We start from the raw sequence: 21486 nt of genomic DNA, 5'->3' as shown, positions 1-21486 counted from the left end.
AGAGTGTCACTTAAAACAACTTGACACATTTGAAAGTCAAATATATGAACTTAAAAAAAATATGATACCTCAAATACCCCAATACTATTACACTGATTAGCATGATGCCACTACAGTGGCACTAATCATTCAAAGGAGCAAGTCTGCCCCAAAGACATCCAACACTTTGATGCCAACCACCATAGCCCTGGAGCCCACAGTCCCATCCAATCAAACAGAAGAGAAAAAAAAGAGGCATGAGCAATGTGAGAGATTTAGAAATGACAGCCAACATCTAGGAGGACTAGCTCTCTCAAAAAGTGTTTGGGTGGAGCCAAAAACATGCCAGCTCCTGCTAACTCCTCCTTTCCCCTGATTCCTCCTCTTCTTCTACCTCTCAAACACCCACATTGGGCCAATCTGCGTCATGGTCCGGGTTGGTGGGAGGCTGCCGGGCTTCTGCTTGAGCCAGATCGCGACCAGGGTGCGCATGCGATCGCCGCCGTTAGAATCTAAGCCTGCTCAGCCTACTGGGCCTTCAGGCAATGAAGGGAAGGATTCAAAGGATTCAAGTGAGAAGCGTAGTGAAGTAGTTGGCTATGTTGGTAGGAGAGTGATGGTCGTATTGGATTCAAGTGCGGAGGCTAAGTGTGCATTGCAGTGGGCATTGTCTCAGTCAGTGCAGAGCAGTGACACTCTGGTTCTTCTTGATGTTGTCAAGCCATCAAAGCAGGGTGAGATCTTGGTTTAGATGTCAATTAAGGGGGGGAAATGTTGTCCTCTATATAAAATCATACGGGATATCAGGGCATACAAGGGATGAAGAAATATGATATAGCACGAATTTGTTTGATACACACATCAGTATCAGCTATTAGTGCGGTTGGACTTGGGCCAATGCAATTGCCATTCGTGCAATTCACACAGACAGATTGGCTGCACGGTTAACTATTTTTTTCCAAAGGGAAGGAGCAGTAGGGTTTTTCTTTATCTTGTTTCTTTGTGATTTGCAGGTGATCAAACAGAGAAGGAAAGAGATGCAAAGGATTTTCAGCTTCTTAATGCAATGAGGAGTGTTTGCCAAGCAAAGAGGCCTGAGGTACTGAATTTCCCCCCCTCATTTTTAATTCTCGCCTTGATTACTTATTAGTATCACGATTGATTATGATTGTAGAAACTAAATCCTTAGAAGAACGCAACAGTTTGTAGGTCGATATGTCGTAATCCTAATCTGATGTCGAGCATGCACACCAACAGAATATAGGGAAACAGTAAATTATGGATACCTGATATACAATATCGAAAGTTAGCTAAATAGCGATGAATCTCGTCGTCATCGAATCTTGACTGAGAGCAACTGACGAAGGAAAGAGAGCAATCAGTAGATGACCTAATTCTATTTACCTCAGCAAATCCCTCTCCTAGCAGCAATAGAATTATAGAAGAGCTATTGACGGAAGTCCTACGGCTTCACAAGGGCTTCATGAATTGGATCCTCGACAGAGTCCTTAAAAGGAAAGAACTTGGCTCTTTATTCGAATCCTCGACAGAGTCCTAATTCGAATCCTACTCGTATTGGCTACATCATTTCAAAACCCATGCCCGACTCTAATAGGACTAGCTTGGACCCATCTTGGAGTCCTACTAGCCGAAAGTATCAATCTATGAGAAATTACATTCTTACAAAATTATCAAAATTCAGTCTGTTACGTTGTATCATATAAATTTGGACTTAAGATGGGTGCTTGGGATTGTAACATTTTCATATAGGTTGAATGTGATTTTTTTTGTCGACACAATTTGCCCCGATGCTAAGCCTTGTGAATCAGTGTGGAAGCTTTAATCCGGATCTCCCAACTAGATCACCTTTTGTCATATTAGGGCAATTGATCACCTCAGCAACAGGGATATATCGAGAAAAATATATAATATGGCAACAAAGATAAATGCAAATATACCACAAGAAAGTAAGCACTAAACAAGATAAAAAGACGCATGGGTTTATGTGGTATCCTTGAGGAGATATTTTGAGTCTTCTTTATTCTCAAAGATTATGAAGGTACAATCTTTCTTGCATCAAGAAATCATCTCTCAATCTCTTCTAAACATCCTCACAAATTCTATAATTTCTTTGTTTCTTCTCTAAAACTCATGTACAGTTTGCAACTCTCTCCTTTGGCTCCGATACAAACCTTATACCCTGAAGGCTTGTATTTATAGGTTAAAACCCAAATACAATACCAACCAAGGCTTCTAACTTGAATATGATTCTAAAAACACAAAATAACCGAAATTGGTCCTGGGTTGGGGGTGGGGTGGGGTGGGGGGTAGTCCAACCTACAGTTTGACATGTTGATGCACTACTAAAAGACCACCAACCTTTTACTTGGTCGGCGTACCATTTGACGCTTTGCTGTTTCTTTTATTGGTTCGGTTTTGACCCTTTCAACATCTTCCAATCTGAAATAGAATACTTATTCTGACATTTTATGCATTGGATTCTATGTAGTGTATATTTTTTAATCCGCTTTCTTAAATGTGTATTTTATGCATTGGGTCCTATGTAGTATATATTTTTAAGCAAAGATTGTGTCTAGGCCCCACTTTACGAATCTTTATGTGACTTAATCCATCGAATATAGTCGAATATGTCCGAACTCTTTTTTCTAACTTTTCTTTCTGCTACCACCTTTCCTTTTCTTATCCCTAAATTACCCTTATCTTCTTCTTCTTCTCATCCTTCCTGTTGGGGAAAACCCGTGTCGAGGAACCAAACCAACCGCCGATCAAAGAAGGCAAAATCCAACCAAAATCAATACACAAACACCAAACACCAGTTTTAACGTGGTTCGGCAATTGCCTACGTCCACGGGGCAAGAAATGGATGGTTTTTTTACTAATAGAGAATAAGAGTACAAATTGAGATTACAAATCACTCGAAGGAACAAACTAATCTCACCATAAAGCTCTTAATCTCTCCAAATAAACTCTAAACAAATAGCTCAGAAAATACCTCTTTTCTGTGCTCCAAATATCCCAAACTCTAGCCTTCCGAAACCCTAGAACATATATTGGTATTTAGACAAACACCAAAATCCAAATCAGAACAGGAAACTCAAACTGGGCCTGACCCGTTACGCGGTCGACCGTCACGGTCGACCGTGACCAACAAACAGAACCTGAAAACTCCTACAGCGTCTGGCGGTCGACAGCGGTGGTCGATCGCGACAAACGACAGAGCCCAAAATGTCCTACAGGGTTCCAGAGTCTTGTAGACAGTAGAAAATACCTCCGTGAGCTTGCAAGAAATTCGCCTGCAAGAAGAAGTCGCCCAAGCCACGAGAATCCACCTTTTAACACAACTCGCCTGACCGAGTCTGAAGTCGAATTCGCCAGCAAACCTTAAGGCCGCTAGTATAGCTAGGTATCTGCTACCCCACGTGCTAAGGCGGCCTTTCCCACCTCTCTCGACCTGAAGGAAGAGAGCACAATATTCTAGGCCCGTCGAGTGAGCGGGCAGGTGTCGAATCGACCTGAGCACTCATAAATGCAGCTCACCTCGTCTGTCCGAGTCGAGAGCTGGATCCACCGGCATTCGGCAAGCTGTCCAAACCTACTCGAGTACTGGAAACCCACTTTCCCACCTCTCTCGACCTGAAGGGAGAAGACACGGTATTCCAGGCCCGTCGAATGGCCGCTCACAGTACGAGTGATCGGACAGACGCCAAATCAACCTGCACCCTCATAAATGCAACTTACCTCACTTGTCCAAGAGAGGGGCGAGAGCCGCCAACGCTCGGTGAGTTGGTCAGATCCACTCGAGTATCTGACAATCGTTGTCACACATACGAGGAGGGACTTTCCCACTCCTACGTGACGTGATGCAAAACATGGCTCCTCGAATGACCGCTCATGGTACAGGTGAACAGCAGGATATCTCTGAACAACGTATGGTCACATCCCATAATTCAAGGAGCAACCAAGCTGTCTCTCTTTCATTTAAGAGCCTCTTCCAGCAACCTTTAAAGGAGGTCGAAAAACTTTGGGAAGGGCATCGACGGCAAGCTCTCTGCATAATTTTTGCATTGCAGCGCCACTTCCTAGTTCTGAGCCCTGATCGCCGGTGAACTAGAAGACCCGAACTCCATCAAACCGAGCTTCTACTGCGTACTGAAGCTCCCCAGCAACCTCGGTCGAACGGTCCAAGGGAAGCAGACTCGGCACGAGCATCGAGCGAAGCATCCTGTAGCTACCAAAAGTCCCCACACTAAACAAGGAGGGCCTTCCCTCTGCTTCTGTTGTAATTTTGATTTATTAGTTTGTAATAAGCCTTCTTATTAATACAAACGAAGTTCCCTGTTTTCGGGAGATCAAAATTTACACCTACAAGTCTGTGCACGTTCGCGGTCAACCGGCCTTGTGCCATAGTCGACCGCGCAGCTCCCAACTGACTCCTGCGGATCCCAACACCTGTTCTTCACCAAACTTCTTTACGTTTTCTTCAATTCTCCATCTCGGTGAAGTTTCTTCCAAAACTGAGCCGACACCAACCAAACAAAATACCTCACTTGTTGCGTCCAATAAGAAGTGAAACTATTCACGACAATGGACTCAATCCACAACAAATCGAGACCCAAACGGGAGTACGAACACTTACCCAAACGTTGATGTCTCTCACCAAATCGGCTGCATCAAGACTGACTGCCTACGTATACTCTTGCTCAAGGAATCAAACATTCACGTAGTTCACCCAATAACCTCCAAAGGCCCTCAATCCAATAGAAGAGAACGCAACCCTCCTCCATCATCACCAAATCCGTGACTGATAACACCTCCAATGACCTCAAACTGAAGTGATCCAAGCACCTCTGCCTGAGGTGAACCAATGGCCATGTCCAAACTACGCCTATCAGCTGCACTCAAAACAATCAACACGTCATCTGGATCTGAAACCGAATGACCCCCATGCTGTGTCACCTTAGCTGAAGTCCCAAATAATACAGAATGACCTGGAGTATGTGGAGTAATATCCATCCAATTTGGAGTAGCATCACCTACATCCGCTATAATATCCAACTGATTTGATCAACACTCTCCACCTGCCGAGAGTCCAATGTGACATACCTTCTCAGAAAGAAATCAGAAGCTCCCAAATGATAGCCAAATGAGTCTCTGAATCCCAAGCGCGCAATCAGATCAAATTTCACATTCTTGATGTGACCAAGTGTTGGGTAACCAAATATCCGACGCCAACCAAAATCTGAAGCAGCTCTACCAGATCCAAAATCACTAAATGCAACAGTCGACAACCTATGTATAAGATGACCCAAACGTGTCGAAGCTCGAATACCAAGTTCAATGCTCGACAACCAACGCCGATCCTTCTCCAGAAAGGAACAGCTCATCAAATCTGTCATCTCATATCGTCGCCTCAATGTCTCCTCTCTAATGAAGTGTCTCCAACTGCCATGAGCTCGACACAAATGCTAGAAGAAACCCCTACTCGAGCTAGTACGATGGATAACCTTTTTGCCAACACACTTCTCCCAACTGTTGCGGACTACTAGGACTTCAAACCAACGGGGCTTGGTTGTGACCCATAAATGCCTAATACAATTCCCAACTACAGCAACCAAAAAACGATTTCCTCCTAATGATGCCTCCTTGGAAGGCCCCCAAATGCCTGACTGAACACCTCCTAAAAGACCCCTCGATCGATGGATAGAAGTGCCAAATTCTACCACGATCTTCTTGCTCATCCCAATGTGCTCAAAGGACTTCCATTTGCAGGTCAACGCACTCCTCAACAACCTATGAACGACATCGCCAATCAAATATTCCAGCGTCAAACATCACCACAGTCTAGCCAAATCCAATAAAGTCATCAACGCTCTATCAATCACCGTGCTCCTAAGAAAATAGTACAAGTTACTCCTTCTGACGCCCTTCATCACAATCATAGAACCAATTGTAACTTTCAAACGTGTATCCGCTAAGGTCACCCTATAGCCTGCTGCCTCCAAAACTCTAAGTGAAACAATGTCCTTCTTCAATTGAGGAACGAACCTTACTTCAAACAAATTCTGAATCACCCCGTCACTCATCTGAATACGAATAGTATCGATACCACCAATAGGGTATTTGTGATTATTACCCATGAGCAAAACATCCCCTCTTTTCAACTCCTGAAAGCTGGAGAACCAATCCCTCCTAGGACAAATATGGTATGAGGCACCCGAATCCAACATCCACTCAGTGGAGTCAGCAAGACATACTGACGGAAGTGCTGGGCACGAATAGCCCAAAGAATCTGAATCTGAAATATCACCACTAGCCTTGGCAACATTCACTTCTGAAGCTTCAATCACTTTCCCCTTATTCTTCCCGGCTCGATAATTCAATTTTGGGCATTCGGCTTTCCAATGTTCATCTTTTTTACAAAAAGCACACTGATTCCTACGGATTCCAAGATATGCCCCTCTAGACTGCGACTTTTTACCTCGGTTTGGACTCTTTGCTCTTGTAACCAATACCTCCGCTACCGGCTTAATAGAAGTCTCCTTATTCTTTTTCCTAAGTTAGTAATTCACAAGTGCAGCAGTGACCTCACTATATGAAAGAGATGTCTTCCCATTAATAAGAGTAAGGACGAAGGTCTCATATTCCTCGTCGGGCAAGGAACTCAACAATAGCAACGCCTTGTCCTCATCTTTAACAATAACATCTACATTCGCCAAATCTGTAAGAAGCTTCGTGTAGTGATTTATGTGATCACCAATAGATGTCCCATTCTTCAATTGGAAGCGATAAAGCCTCCTCTTCAAATGCAAACGATTTTCTCTCTAGGACTTCCCAAATCTTCTTCGCCGAAGTCTCATTCATCACATCATATTTTAGATCTTGAGTGAGACAAGACCTAATCATACCACACGCCATTCTATTTATTTTCTTCCAAACCTTCTCATCAATGTCGTCCGATTTCCCGTCCAACTCTAACGTATCTTCCAAATTCTACGCATTGAGTGCATCCAAGACTTCGCATCGCCAAAATCCAAAATTGTTAGTGCCATTGAACTTTTCCACGTCAATCTTTATCGAGTTGATATTCAAACTTTGGACAGTCTTTACGCCTGAAGAACCACCCTCAACACCTTCTTTCTCGGCCATAATCCTCAACACACCAACAAACAATTGCGGAAACGAACAAGAAATAGATCCAAACTTGAAAAAGATAGAGCCTTTACCAAAAAGATCCTACATTTTTCACCAACTAAAACCCTGGACGAGCTTCCAAATCGATCTACTCCTTCAAATAGCCCAAGCGTAGCCCGAGCTCTGATACCAATTATTGGGAAAAACCCATGTCGAGGAACCAAACCAACCGCCAATCAAAGAAGGCAAAATCCAACCAAAATCAATGCACAAACACCAAACACCAAACACCAGTTTTAACGTGGTTTGGCAATTGCCTATATCCACGGGGCAAGAAGGGGATGTGTTTTTTTTCACTAATAGAGAATAAGAGTACAAATTAAGATTACAAATCACTCGAATGAACAAACTAATCTCACCACAAAGCTCTTAATCTCTCCAAATAAACCCTAAACAAATAGCTCAGAAATACCTCTTCTCTGTGCTCCAAATATCCCAAACTCTAGCCTTCCGAAACCCTAGAACGTATATTGGTATTTATACAAACACCAAAATCCAAATCAGAATAGAAAATTTAAACTGGGCCTAACCCGTTACGCGGTCGACCGCCACGGTCGACCACGACCAATAAACATAACCTGGAAACTCCTACATGGTCTGGTGGTCGACCGCGACAAATGAGAGAGCCCAAAAATGTCCTACAGGGTCTCGCGGTCGACCGAGGTGGTCGACCACGCTAAATCCAGACTCCTCCCAGAGTTTGTGCACGTTCGCGGTCGACTGGCTTTGCGTCGCGGTCGACCGCGCAGCTCCCAACTGACTCATGCGGATCCCAACACCTGTTCTTCACCAAACTTCTTCACGGTTTCTTCATTTCCCTCCTCATGTTAAAATCTTTCCTCCATTCCATCTCCTCCTTCCTCTCTCCTCTGTCCTATGTTTACCCTCCTCTCATTTTTTAACTCCACATCCAACCTCCTACCTCCACCCTTCTTTATTTTTTCTCATCCCCCTCCTCCGCNCCATCTTCACCTTCCTCCTTCGTTCTCCAATTACATATCCACCTTCTTTTCCCCTTTTCCTTCATCTCATCTCTATTTTCTCTCCTCTCTTCTTTTCTCCTCTGTCTACAACCGCCACTGTATGGCTCATAGATCATCATGAGTCATTTTCTAAAGTCACATCGAACTTAACATATAACAGTTGCACATAATACCTAAAACATAACACCTAATAGTTATACTTAACACCTAACAGCTATACTTAAAAACTAAAACTTTAACAGCTAACCAATAAGCTTTAAAGTTAACATGCAAGCTTAAGAGTTAACATGTGAAGTCTCAGCTGAATTAACAATTAAGCTTTTAGGGATGCAATGGATTTCATGGAAGGAGGAGTAAAGATGGTGAGGAATGAGGAAAGATAATGGAGGAGAGGCCGTGACGAGGAAAAGTTTAATTATTAGTTTATATTAGACATCACATGTAACTTTAAAGCTTACCTATTAAATTTAAAGTTTCAATGTTAAATTTAATAACTGGATAACTTAAATAACCGTTAAGTTAAACTGATAGGTAATAACTTTACTGTTAAATATTAACTTCGGCATTACTTTAAGAGATGGTCCCTTTAAGCCAAAAGTGATAGATTTGAGTGATACGATAGTGGTTGTGGAAGAAAAATGAGTAGAGATACTTGAAGAAAAAGGAAAAAATGGCTTAGAAGTGGGTTTGGCGGCAAAAAAAGATAACGATTGAGAGATGATGAGAAGAAAAAGGAGAATGCAATGGGGAAGATGGTAGTAAAAGTGCTAATGATTGAGGAGGAGGAGGCGGAGGAGGAAACCATAGGTTCATGAGAAAAGAAAAAGGAGATGAAAGATTGAGGAAGAGGGTATTTGGGATTAAAAAGGTTGTTTTATCTCTCTAATGAAGTTGCAAAACAAAAGGGGCTTTTTCACATGAGAATGTGGGTTAAGGGGGAAAACACATGAAAAAAGTCAAAGGGGGTGCATCATATATGGATTCTTAAAAAGGGGCATACATACAATTTTTCCTATTTTTAATCCGCTTTCTTAAATGTGCATCTGATGTCATTTAGATTTGATTACTTGTTTCCATCTTAAAATACCTTTTGCTGAATCAAAAATTTAAAATTGTGACGTAAGTATTGCATTTTTGTATCATAAGAATTAGATGTGGGCTAGAGTATGTTAAAGCAAACTTCCTCTGTATATCCATATATAAGATTGCTATTGTTGTAATCTTGTTGTTATATCTACATACATCACATATCATAAGTAAGAATCGAACATGAAATGTAAGAGTAAATAAATAGAGAAGAGAAGAGATAGGGAGAAAGTGATCATCTCATTTTATTCATCCTTATTTCTCCATACATTTTGTCTTCCATGGATTACATTATATAGATGCGGAAGAGAATACTAAAAGTCACAAGTAGGTGAAGAGACTTCTTCTAGTAATGTCCACATTCATTGTATTTATATTTACAACACTCCCCCTTGGACATTACTACATGATGTCAACGCCTCGTTAAAAACCTCGCTAGAAAAACCCAGTGGGGAAAAAAAAACTAGTCGAGGAAAAGAGTACATGACATACATACATTATTTCTATTACATCAGTTGTCTCGTTAAAAACCTTTCGCTAAGAAAAATCATGTAGGACAAAAACTTAGCAAAGGAAAAAAGAGTACAACTATAGATCTTCGGGATCCAAACTTGTGTTGCATTAGTTGCCTCATTAAAAACATTTAGCTAAGAAAACCCTGTGGGACAAAACTTAGCAAAGGGAAAAAGAGTACAACTATAGTCCTTCAAGGCGCAATCTTCGGGATTGCATTGAAAATTCGCTTCCCCTGATGATGACAATCTTCTGAGTCTATGCTAAGAGAAACCCAATGGGACAAAACTTAGCTAAAAGGGGCAAAATATGATAATAGACCTTCAGGGCCCAATCTTCAGGATTGTTCTTTAAGAATTTGCTCCCCCTGAAGAAGATAGTCTTCCAAGTCTATGCATATTGTGAACATATTTCTCATAAGTTGATGTAGGCAGAGATTTAGTGAACAAATCTGCAAGATTATCACTTGAGCGAACTTTTTTTATGGTGATTTCGCCATTCTTTTGGAGTTCATGTGGATAAAAGAATTTTAGAGTAATATGTTTTGTCATGGTTCCTTTTACATATCCACTGCTCATTTGTGCAACACAAGCTGCATTGTCCACATAAAGGACAGTGGGGGTAATATCATATTTCGCTAGACCATACGAGCCATAAATATGTCGTATCAACGATCTTAATCATACACATTCTCGTGAGGCCTTATATAAAGCAATAATCTCTGAGTGGTTAGAAAAAGTAGTCACAATGTTCTGCTTAACAGACCACTAAGAAACGACAGTACCACCACAGAGAAAAACATAACCAGTCTGGGATCTGGCGTTATGGGGATCAGATATGTAGCCAGTGCCTAATAGCCCACCAATGTCATATCTTGGTTTCTTTTATAGAATAGTCCAAGATCTTTTGTACCTTGAAGATAGCGAAGGAAATGTTTAACGACATTCCATTGCCTCCTTATAGGATAAGCACTATACCTTGCTAGCAAGTTCACCGAAAATGCAATATCAGGCCTGGTGCAATTTGCGAGATAAAGAAGTGCTCCAATGGTGCTCAGATAGGGAACTTCTGGCCCTAACATTTCTTCATTATCTTCTTTGGGTCTAAATGGGTCTTTATCCACTTCGAGGGACCGGACGACCATTGGTGTGCTAAGTGGATGAGATTTATCCATATAAAATCTTTCAAAAAACCTTTTTCATCACATAGGTTGACTGGTGTAGAAAAATTCCTTCTGGAAAAATGCTCGATCTGCAGGCCGAGACAAAACTTGGTTTTTCCCAAGTCTTTCATTTCAAACTCCGTCTTTAGGCATGAGCTAGCTTCTGTAATCTCCTTGTGCATTCCAATAACACTTATATCATCAATATAGACTGATATAATACAAAAGCTATTTATAAACACACAAGGGAAGACATCATTATTTGCATATCTCCTCTTCAGAAGGAACTTGCTCAGTCAGTTATACCACATTCTACCCAACTGTTTCAAGTCGTATAATGACCTTTATAATTTAATGCTATACATGTTGCGATTCTTGTTTTCTCTTAATTCAGAAATTTTAAGTCTATCAGGGACTTTCATATAAAAGACTCATATAAAAATATGGTCATGACATACATATACTGCATATATAAATTCATAGTTTCTGCCATATTAACTTGCGGAACGTAATACAATCACTAATAGGAGAATATTTTACATCTAAATCGATGTCGGGTTTTTGCGTGAACTCATTTAGCTATGGCAAAAAATGTGAAGGAAGCAACATGTATATGTATAAGGTTAACTGTCAATGCTCGCGATTTCTGTAGTGTGACAGGTCCACGTTTACTATAGAACCACAAGGATGAAAAGGAAGATTTTTGCCTTACATTTGAATCAGCTGTTAGCTCTGTTTTTGAGCCATTTGTTAGATATAATATCTACCGACTTAGGTTCTGGATCCAGATTATTTTCGGAGATAGTAAGAGCAACTGTAGAGGCAACTATGTTGTCGACAACTTTTATATTTATATTATATATTTCTCCTTTTTCACAAATTCGTGGCCACTTCAAAGCTTATTTTATGTCAACCAAATCCTCGTCATTTCCCTTAACAATTGGATTTGGCCGTTCCGCATCTCCAGTATTGTGATTATCAAGTGCACGTGCAATTTACTGGAGATTCCATCTTCAGGATGAACCTCTTCCGGAGGTTATGGGAGTGACTGTCTTTCTATATAGAATTTAGTTTGCCACAGACTTTTATCTTTTTCTTATGCTTCTAGCACAGTATGCTTATGGCATACCAAATCATCAATGATATACTCAACATGAATATGGGGCTTAGTCACTCTTTTCTTAGCAGATTATCATGTGAACTTCTGGTTCAGTTTGACTAGTACGTGGATATAAATATTAAAGATCTTTTTCACCAATAGAATTTCTTGACATTATTTTGTATTTTGGGCACTAATCTCCCCCTAATGTCGAGAATTGATCTTTAATAAAAATACAGTCAGCGTACCAAATTATAAATTGATCCCCTAACATGGGCCATAGGTACTAAATTATTGACGGAGTTTCATAAATAATGTATGTACCTTCACCGATGTCCCATAGAGGTATGCTATGGTGGTGATATAAAAACATGGACTGCAAATAAAGAATACACAGATGGGAAATGTTTCGCTTCTACACCACGTATTAGATAAAGGGGGAAAATTATGATATGCAGTTGGTCGAATTTGGTTTGAATGCCCCTTTTGATTTAAGAAAATCCGACGAATCATATTTTGCCCAAGATGACCCAATCGCTCATGCCAGAGTTTAAAAGAATTTGGGTCCCTAAATCTCAAACTTATCGCAACATGATGTATTTTAGGTCAGACAAATTCTAAAATATACACATATGAATAAAAACCACATAGGTTCACAAGAATTTAAAGCAAAATCAAGATAAATTAAAATTGTCTGACAAATGCATATAATCCAAATATAGAAAAACAAATAGTTTACCTTGACCACCTCAATAAGATCTACTACCTCCCCCTCGTCCGAGCTTATGAATTTGAATTATGACATGTGCTTCAAGCACTATGACTGAACCAATTAAACTTGCATTATGGTTTCTCACAACAGCTGGTTGTGTTTTTAACAACTACTAATACAAGGATTAGTTTATAATGCTTTTAGTTGTACTATTGTAAGGGTACAAGATTACTTGTTGAATTGTATTCAGTCGAGGGTTTAAAATCCAAAAATGGCTATAGGATAAGATCTCCTACTATGTTCATAGCCTCCCCCTTGTCCACGCGTATAAGTAATTTTCTGAATTGTAGCATGTGATACAAACACAACTCGTAAGCCAACTAGTCTGACATTGTGATTTCTAATCATCAATTGATTGTGCTTCTCTGTGACTACTAATCAATTCAGAATGCTAAGTGCAATTCTTAGTCATGTACTGTTGCTGGAGTACAATATTATTTGCGTGGAATAGGGAAAAGAGTTTTTCGATCAATTTTATCATTATCTGTAATGTTCTGCTTACAGAGTTTTAGCTGCTAGATAATTTGGTACAGAACTGAATCATATTTAGTCATGTATTTGAAATCCAAAAAGTTATGATTCAGTCTGCTAGTTTCGTTTGAGGGAAGATTATTGGTTTCCATAGATCAAAGCGATCCTTCAGGGATTGCCCAGAAAAGTGAATACTTTTTCAGTGAGGTATTAATTTTTCACGTCTTAATTGATAGAGAGAAAATTTAAAGTGTTTGTCTTCTGGACAAAGATACTTAAAGAATCAAGAGATATAATCGTGCAAAAATCACAAGGGTGTCCAGTAAAAATGAACGTTCGAGGCCAAAGACAATTAATAATTACTATTATATATCACAGTGCACTAATCATGGGGATGAAAGATTAGTACATGAGAAATTAGAAATATTCACATTTTAATAAGATCACACATAATCACCAAAATCAAGTATGAAAAAGTCGAACATGAAATACATCATAAATGTTTTCGGATGTGCAGTTTATGTTCCAATATCACCATCCAAGGATTAGAAACATTATACAAGCATGGCATTTTATGCTGAACAATGGAAGATATAAACATTATACAAGCATGGCATTTTATGCTGAACAATGGAAGATATAAGTGTCAATATTAATAAGAGAAGATAAGATAGAGTTCTTAATATAATTATGCACATTGTAATTAATACATCACAAAAAAAGGGAATGCATGAATATTCCAAATGTAGTTCTCATTCCCAACAAGACATAGCTCTTCGTCTTACTAATGGCAATCTTACACACTAATAGTCAAAGTAAGTGTAAGGGAAAAGTTTACATGCAACACCTCTAACTCACTTAAAATAAATGTTAAATTACTTTTAATTTTGTAGTATGTAAAATAACCAAGTACAAAGTTTCTTTTCAATCCAGACAACAAGCACAAGTAAGTTATTTTAATGTCTAATATTGCAGATAATAGCATCACTTGATTGTATAAAGAAGCAATTAAGTACCCCAGGGTGAACTAGTAAGAATGAAATGAATTTTGACTTTAGTTCCTAATAACAAGAATCATTTATATAATCTCAAGGAGTTCACTTTTTGTCATGCATCTGTTGAAAACAACGAATTAAAAAAAACCTGGCTTTGTAAGGAAATAAACAATAAGATCCTCTACAACAAAAAAAACTTCAATTTGAAACTGTACATACATATATTGAACAAAATATGATTGTTTTTGTTTCATAATCTAGTTTGCCATTTTTCAAACATCTTTTACAATATTATTATTATTATTATTATTTATATTCTTAAGTAGAACAATCTAAAATTATGCAGGTGCTAGTTTCCGAAAACCATGGGCCAAGTTCAATAGATTATATCTTTCAACAAGTAATAATTATGGTCTTCGGGAAGGGGAAAATTATGGTCTTCATATGAGAGGCTTTCAAACTTATTCAACAATATTAACTCGTAATTATGATAATATTTGACCTCAATCTTTTGCTTTTTCCACAAAAACTCAATTTAAAATCAAATAGGTCACATGGTACGGTCAACAAATTACTCCACTTCGGCTCAAACTCAATTTAGCTAATTAATGGAGATAGAATTAATGCAAGACATTCACCTTATACATAAAAAGGCTGTGCTTATTGCTCACTGGTTAGTGAAAATTTTCATGCTAATGCAAACTTTCACAACAGTACTTAGCCAGCATATATACATATTCTAACTGCATGCTCATAAAATAGGGAAGAGTACTAATTAACCTTGAGGTTTTGTGCAGATATCAAAATAACCCTTATCTTTAAGACAAATACTTTATCCCGAAATATAAAATAAAAGATATGCTAGAGAAGAATAGATTTTGCAAATATCTCTTACCACCAACGGACGATTACGAACCGGCTAGCTAGAGCACTCGTGCTGATAACGTGTTGTAATCTTGTTGTTATATCTACATACATCACATATCATAAGTAAGAATCGAACATGAAATGTAAGAGTAAATAAATAGAGAAGAGAAGAGATAGGGAGAAAGTGATCATCTCATTTTATTCATCCTCATTTCTCCATACATTTTGTCTTCCATGAATTACATTATATAGATGTGGAAGAGAATACTAAAAGTCACAAGTAGGTGAAGAGACTTCTTCTAGTAATGTCCACATTCATTGTATTTATATTTACAACACTCCCCCTTGGACATTACTACATGATGTCAATGCCTCGTTAAAAACCTCGCTAGAAAAACCCAGTGGGAAAAAAAAAACTAGTCGAGGAAAAGAGTACATGACATACATATATTATTTCTGTTACATCAGTTGTCTCGTTAAAACCTTTCGCTAAGAAAAACCATGTAGGACAAAAACTTAGCAAAGGAAAAAAGAGTACAACTATAGATGTTCGGGATCCAAACTTGTGTTGCATTAGTTGCCTCATTAAAAACCTTTAGCTAAGAAAACCCTGTGGGACAAAACTTAGCAAAAGAAAAAAAGAGTACAACTATAGTCCTTCAAGGCACAATCTTCGGGATTGCGTTGAAAATTCGCTCCCCCTGATGATGACAATCTTCTGAGTCTATGCTAAGAAAAACCCAATGGAATTTGCGAGATAAAGAAGTGCTCCAATGGTGCTCAGATAGGGAACTTCTGGCCCTAACATTTCTTCATTATCTTCTTTGGGTCTAAATGGGTCTTTATCCACTTCGAGGGACCGGACGACCATTGGTGTGCTAAGTGGATGAGATTTATCCATATAAAATCTTTCAAAAAACCTTTTTCATCACATAGGTTGACTGGTGTAGAAAAATTCCTTCTGGGAAAATGCTCGATCTGCAAGCCGAGACAAAACTTGGTTTTTCCTAAGTCTTTCATTTCAAACTCCGTCTTTAGGCATGAGCTAGCTTTTGTAAGCTCCTTGTGCATTCCAATAACACTTATATCATCAATATAGACTGATATAATACAAAAGCTATTTATAAACACACATGGGCAGACATCATTATTTGTATATCTCCTCTTCAGAAGGAACTTGCTCAGTCAGTTATACCACATTCTACCCGACTGTTTCAAGTCGTATAACGACCTTTATAATTTAATGCTATACATGTTGCGACTCTTGTTTTCTCTTAATTCAGAAATTTTAAGTCTATCAGGGACTTTCATATAAAAGACTCATATAAAAATATGGTCATGACGTACATATACTGCATATATAAATTCATAGTTTCTGCCATATGTATTAACTTGCGGAACGTAATACAATCACTAATAGGAGAATAATTTATATCTAAATCGATGTCGGGTCTCTGCGTGAACCCATTGAGCTATGAATCTCGCTTTATATCTCACCACCTTACAATTCTCATTTATTTTTCTTACGAAGACCCATTTATATCCTGCAGGGATATATGGACTATAGGTTCAAAATACTTTAGTGAGTTCAGCTCAGCCTCAATTGCCACTTTCCATCTCACCTAGTCCGAGTGCTTCAAGCACTCTACTACCGACTTAGGTTCTGGATCCAGATTATTTTCGGAGATAGTAAGAGCAACTGTAGAGGTAACTATGTTGTCGACAACTTTTATATTTCTATTATATATTTCTCCTTTTTCACAAATTCGTGGCCACTTCAATTCTTATTTTATGTCAACCAAATCCTCGTCATTTCCCTTAACAATTGGATTTGGCCGTTCCGCATCTCCAATATTATGATTACAGGTTCAAAATACTTTAGCGAGTTCAGCTCAGCCTCAATTGCCACTTTCCATCTCACCTAGTCCGAATGCTTCAAGCACTCTATTACCGACTTAGGTTCTGGATCCAGATTATTTTCGGAGATAGTAAGAGCAACTGTAGAGGCAACTATGTTGTCGACAACTTTTATATTTCTATTATATACTTCTCCTTTTTCACAAATTCGTGGCCGCTTCAAAGCTTATTTTATGTCAACCAAATCCTCGTCATTTCCCTTAACAATTGGATTTGGCCGTTCCGCATCTCCAGTATTGTGATTATACAGTGCACATTCAATTTACTGGAGTTTCCATCTTCAGGATGAACCTCTTCCGGAGGTTATGTGAGTGACTGTCTTTCTATAAAGAATTTAGTTTGCCGCGGACTTTTATCTTTTTCATATGCTTCTAGCACATACATAAAAAGGCTGTGCTTATTGCTCACTGGTTAGTGAAAATTTTCATGCTAATGCAAACTTTCACAATAGTACTTAGCTAGCATATATACATATTCTAACTGCATGCTCATAAAATAGGGAAGAGTACTAATTAACCTTGAGGTTTTGGCATATATACATATTCTAACTGCATGCTCATAAAATAGGGAAGAGTACTAATTAACCTTGAGGTTTTGTGCAGATATCAAAATAACCCTTATCTTTAAGAGTACTAATTAACCTTGAGGTTTTGTGCAGATATCAAAATAACCCTTATCTTTAAGACAAATACTTTATCCCGAAATATAAAATAAAAGATATGCTAGAGAAGAATAGATTTTGCAAATATCTCTTACCACCAACGGACGATTACGAACCGGCTAGCTAGAGCACTAGTGCTGATAACGTGTTGTAATCTTGTTGTTATATCTACATACATCACATATCATAAGTAAGAATCGAACATGAAATGTAAGAGTAAATAAATAGAGAAGAGAAGAGATAGGGAGAAAGTGATCATCTCATTTTATTTATCCTCGTTTCTCCATACATTTTGTCTTCCATGGATTACATTATATAGATGTGGAAGAGAATACTAAAAGTCACAAGTAGGTGAAGAGACTTCTTCTAGTAATGTCCACATTCATTGTATTTATATTTACAACACTCCCCCTTGGACATTACTACATGATGTTAATGCCTCGTTAAAAACCTCGCTAGAAAAACCACTCCCCCTTGGACATTACTACATGATGTTAATGCCTCGTTAAAAACCTCGCTAGAAAAACCCAGTGGGGAAAAAAAAACTAGTCGAGGAAAAGAGTACATGACATACATACATTATTTCTGTTACATCAGTTGTCTCGTTAAAAACCTTTCGCTAAAAAAAACCATGTAGGACAAAAACTTAGAAAAGGAAAAGAGAGTACAACTATAGATCTTCGGGATCCAAACTTGTATTGTATTAGTTGCCTCATTAAAAACCTTTAGCTAAGAAAACCCTGTGGGACAAAACTTAGCAAAGGGAAAAAGAGTACAACTATAGTCCTTCAAGGCGCAATCTTCGGGATTGCATTGAAAATTCGCTCCCCCTGATTATGACAATCTTCTGAGTCTATGCTAAGAAAAACCCAGTGGGACAAAACTTAGCTAAAAGGGGCAAAATATGATAATAGACCTTTAGGGCCCAATCTTCAGGATTGTTCTTTAAGAATTTGCTCCCCCTGAAGAAGATAGTCTTCCAAGTCTATGCATATTGTGAACATATTTCTCATAAGTTGATGTAGGCAGAGATTTAGTGAACAAATCTGCAAGATTATCACTTGAGCGAACTTTTTCGATGGTGATTTCGCCATTCTTTTGGAGTTCATGTGGATAAAAGAATTTTTTTGTCATGGTTCCTTTTACATATCCACTGCTCATTTGTGCAACACAAGCTGCATTGTCCTCATAAAGGACAGTGGGGGTAATATCATCTTCGGGAAGCCCACGGGAGCCACAAATATGTCGTATCAACGATCTTAATCATACACATTCTCGTGAGGACTTATATAAAGCAATAATCTCTGAGTGGTTAGAAAAAGTAGTCACAATGTTCTGCTTAACAGACCTCTAAGAAACGACAGTACCACCACAGAGAAAAACATAACCAGTCTGGGATCTGGCGTTATGGGGATTAGACATGTAGCCAGCGTCCTAATAGCCTACCAATGTCATATCTTGGTTTCTTTTATAGAATAGTCCAAGATCTTTTGTACCTTGAAGATAGCGAAGGAAATGTTTAACGACATTCCATTGCCTCCTTATAGGATAAGCACTATACCTTGCTAGCAAGTTCACCGCAAATGCAATATCAGGCCTGGTGCAATTTGCGAGATAAAGAAGTGCTCCAATGGTGCTCAGATAGGGAACTTCTGGCCCTAACATTTCTCTATTATCTTCTCTGGGTCTAAATGAGTCTTTAACCACTTCGAGGGACCGGACGACCATTGGTGTGCTAAGTGGATGAGATTTATCCATATAAAATCTTTCCAAAACCTTTTTCACATAGGTTGACTGGTGTAGAAAAATTCCTTCTGGGAAAATGCTCGATCTGCAGGCCGAGACAAAACTTGGTTTTTCCCAAGTCTTTCATTTCAAACTCCGTCTTTAGGCATGAGCTAGCTTCTGTAAGCTCCTTTTGCATTCCAATAACACTTATATCATCAATATAGACTGATATAATACAAAAGCTATTTATAAACACACAAGGGCAGACATCATTATTTGCATATCTCCTCTTCAGAAGGAACTTGCTCAGTCAGTTATACCACATTCTACCCGACTGTTTCAAGTCGTATAACGACCTTTATAATTTAATGCTATACATGTTGTGATTCTTGTTTTCTCTTAATTCAGAAATTTTAAGTCTATCAGGGACTTTCATATAAAAGACTCATATAAAAATATGGTCATGACGTACATATACTGCATATATAAATTCATAGTTTCTGCCATATGTATTAACTTGCGGAACGTAATACAATCACTAATAGGAGAATATTTTACATCTAAATCGATGCCGGGTCTCTGCGTGAACCCATTGAGCTATGAATCTCGCTTTACATCTCACCACCTTACAATTGTCATTTATTTTTCTTACGAAGACCCATTATATCCTGCAGGGATATATGAACTACAGGTTCAAAAATACTTTAGCGAGTTCAGCTCAGCCTCAATTGCCACTTTCCATCTCACCTAGTCCGAGTGCTTCAAGCACTCTATTACCGACTTAGGTTCTGGATCCAGATTATTTTCGGAGATAGTAAGAGCAAATGTAGAGGCAACTATGTTGTCGACAACTTTTATATTTATATTATATATTTCTCCTTTTTCACAAATTCGTGGCCACTTTAATTCTTATTTTATGTCAACCAAATCCTCGCCATTTCCCTTAACGTTTGGATTTGGCCGTTCCGCATCTCCAGTATTGTGATTATCAAGTGCACGTGCAATTTACTGGAGATTCCATCTTCAGGATGAACCTCTTATGGAGGTTATCAGAGTGACTGTCTTTCTATATAGAATTTAGTTTGCCGCGGACTTTTATCTTTTACACTAACATGTTTTATATGCTTCTGGCACAATATGCTTCTGGCATACCAAATCATCAATGATATATTCAACATGAATATGGGGCTTAGTCACTCTTTTCTTGGCAGATTATCATGTGAACTTCTGGTTCAGTTTGACTAGTACGTGGATATAAATATTGAAGATCTTTTTCACCAATGGAATTTCTTGACATTATTTTGTATTTTGGGCACTAATCTCCCCCTAATGTCGAGAATCGATCTTCAATAAAAATGCAGTCAGCGTACTAAATTATAAATTGATCCCCTAACATGGGCCATAGGTACTAAATTATTGACGGAGTTTCATAAATAATATATGTACCTTCACCGAGGTCCCATAGAGGTACGCTATGGTGGTGATATAGAAACATGGACTGCAAATAAATAATACGCAGATGAGAAATGTTTCGCTTCTTCACCACGTATTAGATAAAGGTGGGAAATTGTGATATGCAGTTGGTCGGATTTGGTTTGAATGCCCCATTTAATTTAAGAAAATCCGACAAATCATATTTTGCCCAAGATGACCCAATCGCTCATGCCAGAGTTTAAAAGAATTTGGGTCCCTAAATCTCAAACTTATCGCAACATGGTGTATTTTAGGTCAGACAAATTCTAAAATATACACATATGAATAAAAAACACATAGGTTCACAAGAGTTTAAAGCAAAATCAAGATAAATTAAAATTGTCTGACAAATGTATATAATCCAAATATAGAGAAACCAAATAGTTTACCTTGACTACCTCGATAAGATCCATTACCTCCCCCTCGTCCAAGCATATGAATATTAGTTTGAATTATGACATGTGCTTCAGGCACTACGACTGAACCAATTAAACTTGCATTATGGTTTCTCACAACAGCTGGTTGTGTTTTTAACAACTACTAATGCAAGGATTAGTTCATAATGCTT

The 21486-nt window shown here is 38.5% G+C and overlaps 1 protein-coding gene across 1 annotated transcript in view; it reads left to right on the top strand.

The window, feature by feature from the left end:
- The window catches only part of LOC109826097, a 25250-nt gene continuing 4010 nt past the window's right edge, over window positions 247-21486 (top strand). The window contains exons 1-2 of the mRNA XM_020393062.1: window positions 247-713; window positions 993-1078. Coding sequence (XP_020248651.1) covers window positions 407-713; window positions 993-1078 — 393 coding nt within the window. The 5' untranslated portion in view covers window positions 247-406. The remainder of the gene's footprint in view (window positions 714-992; window positions 1079-21486) is intronic.

This window comes from Asparagus officinalis, chromosome 10 (genome assembly GCF_001876935.1).
Source record: "Asparagus officinalis chromosome 10, Aspof.V1, whole genome shotgun sequence".
In the NCBI taxonomy this organism is placed as follows: Eukaryota; Viridiplantae; Streptophyta; class Magnoliopsida; order Asparagales; family Asparagaceae; genus Asparagus; species Asparagus officinalis.
Note: the sequence above shows the minus strand (reverse complement) of the source record. Positions and strands in the feature narration are given on the sequence as shown.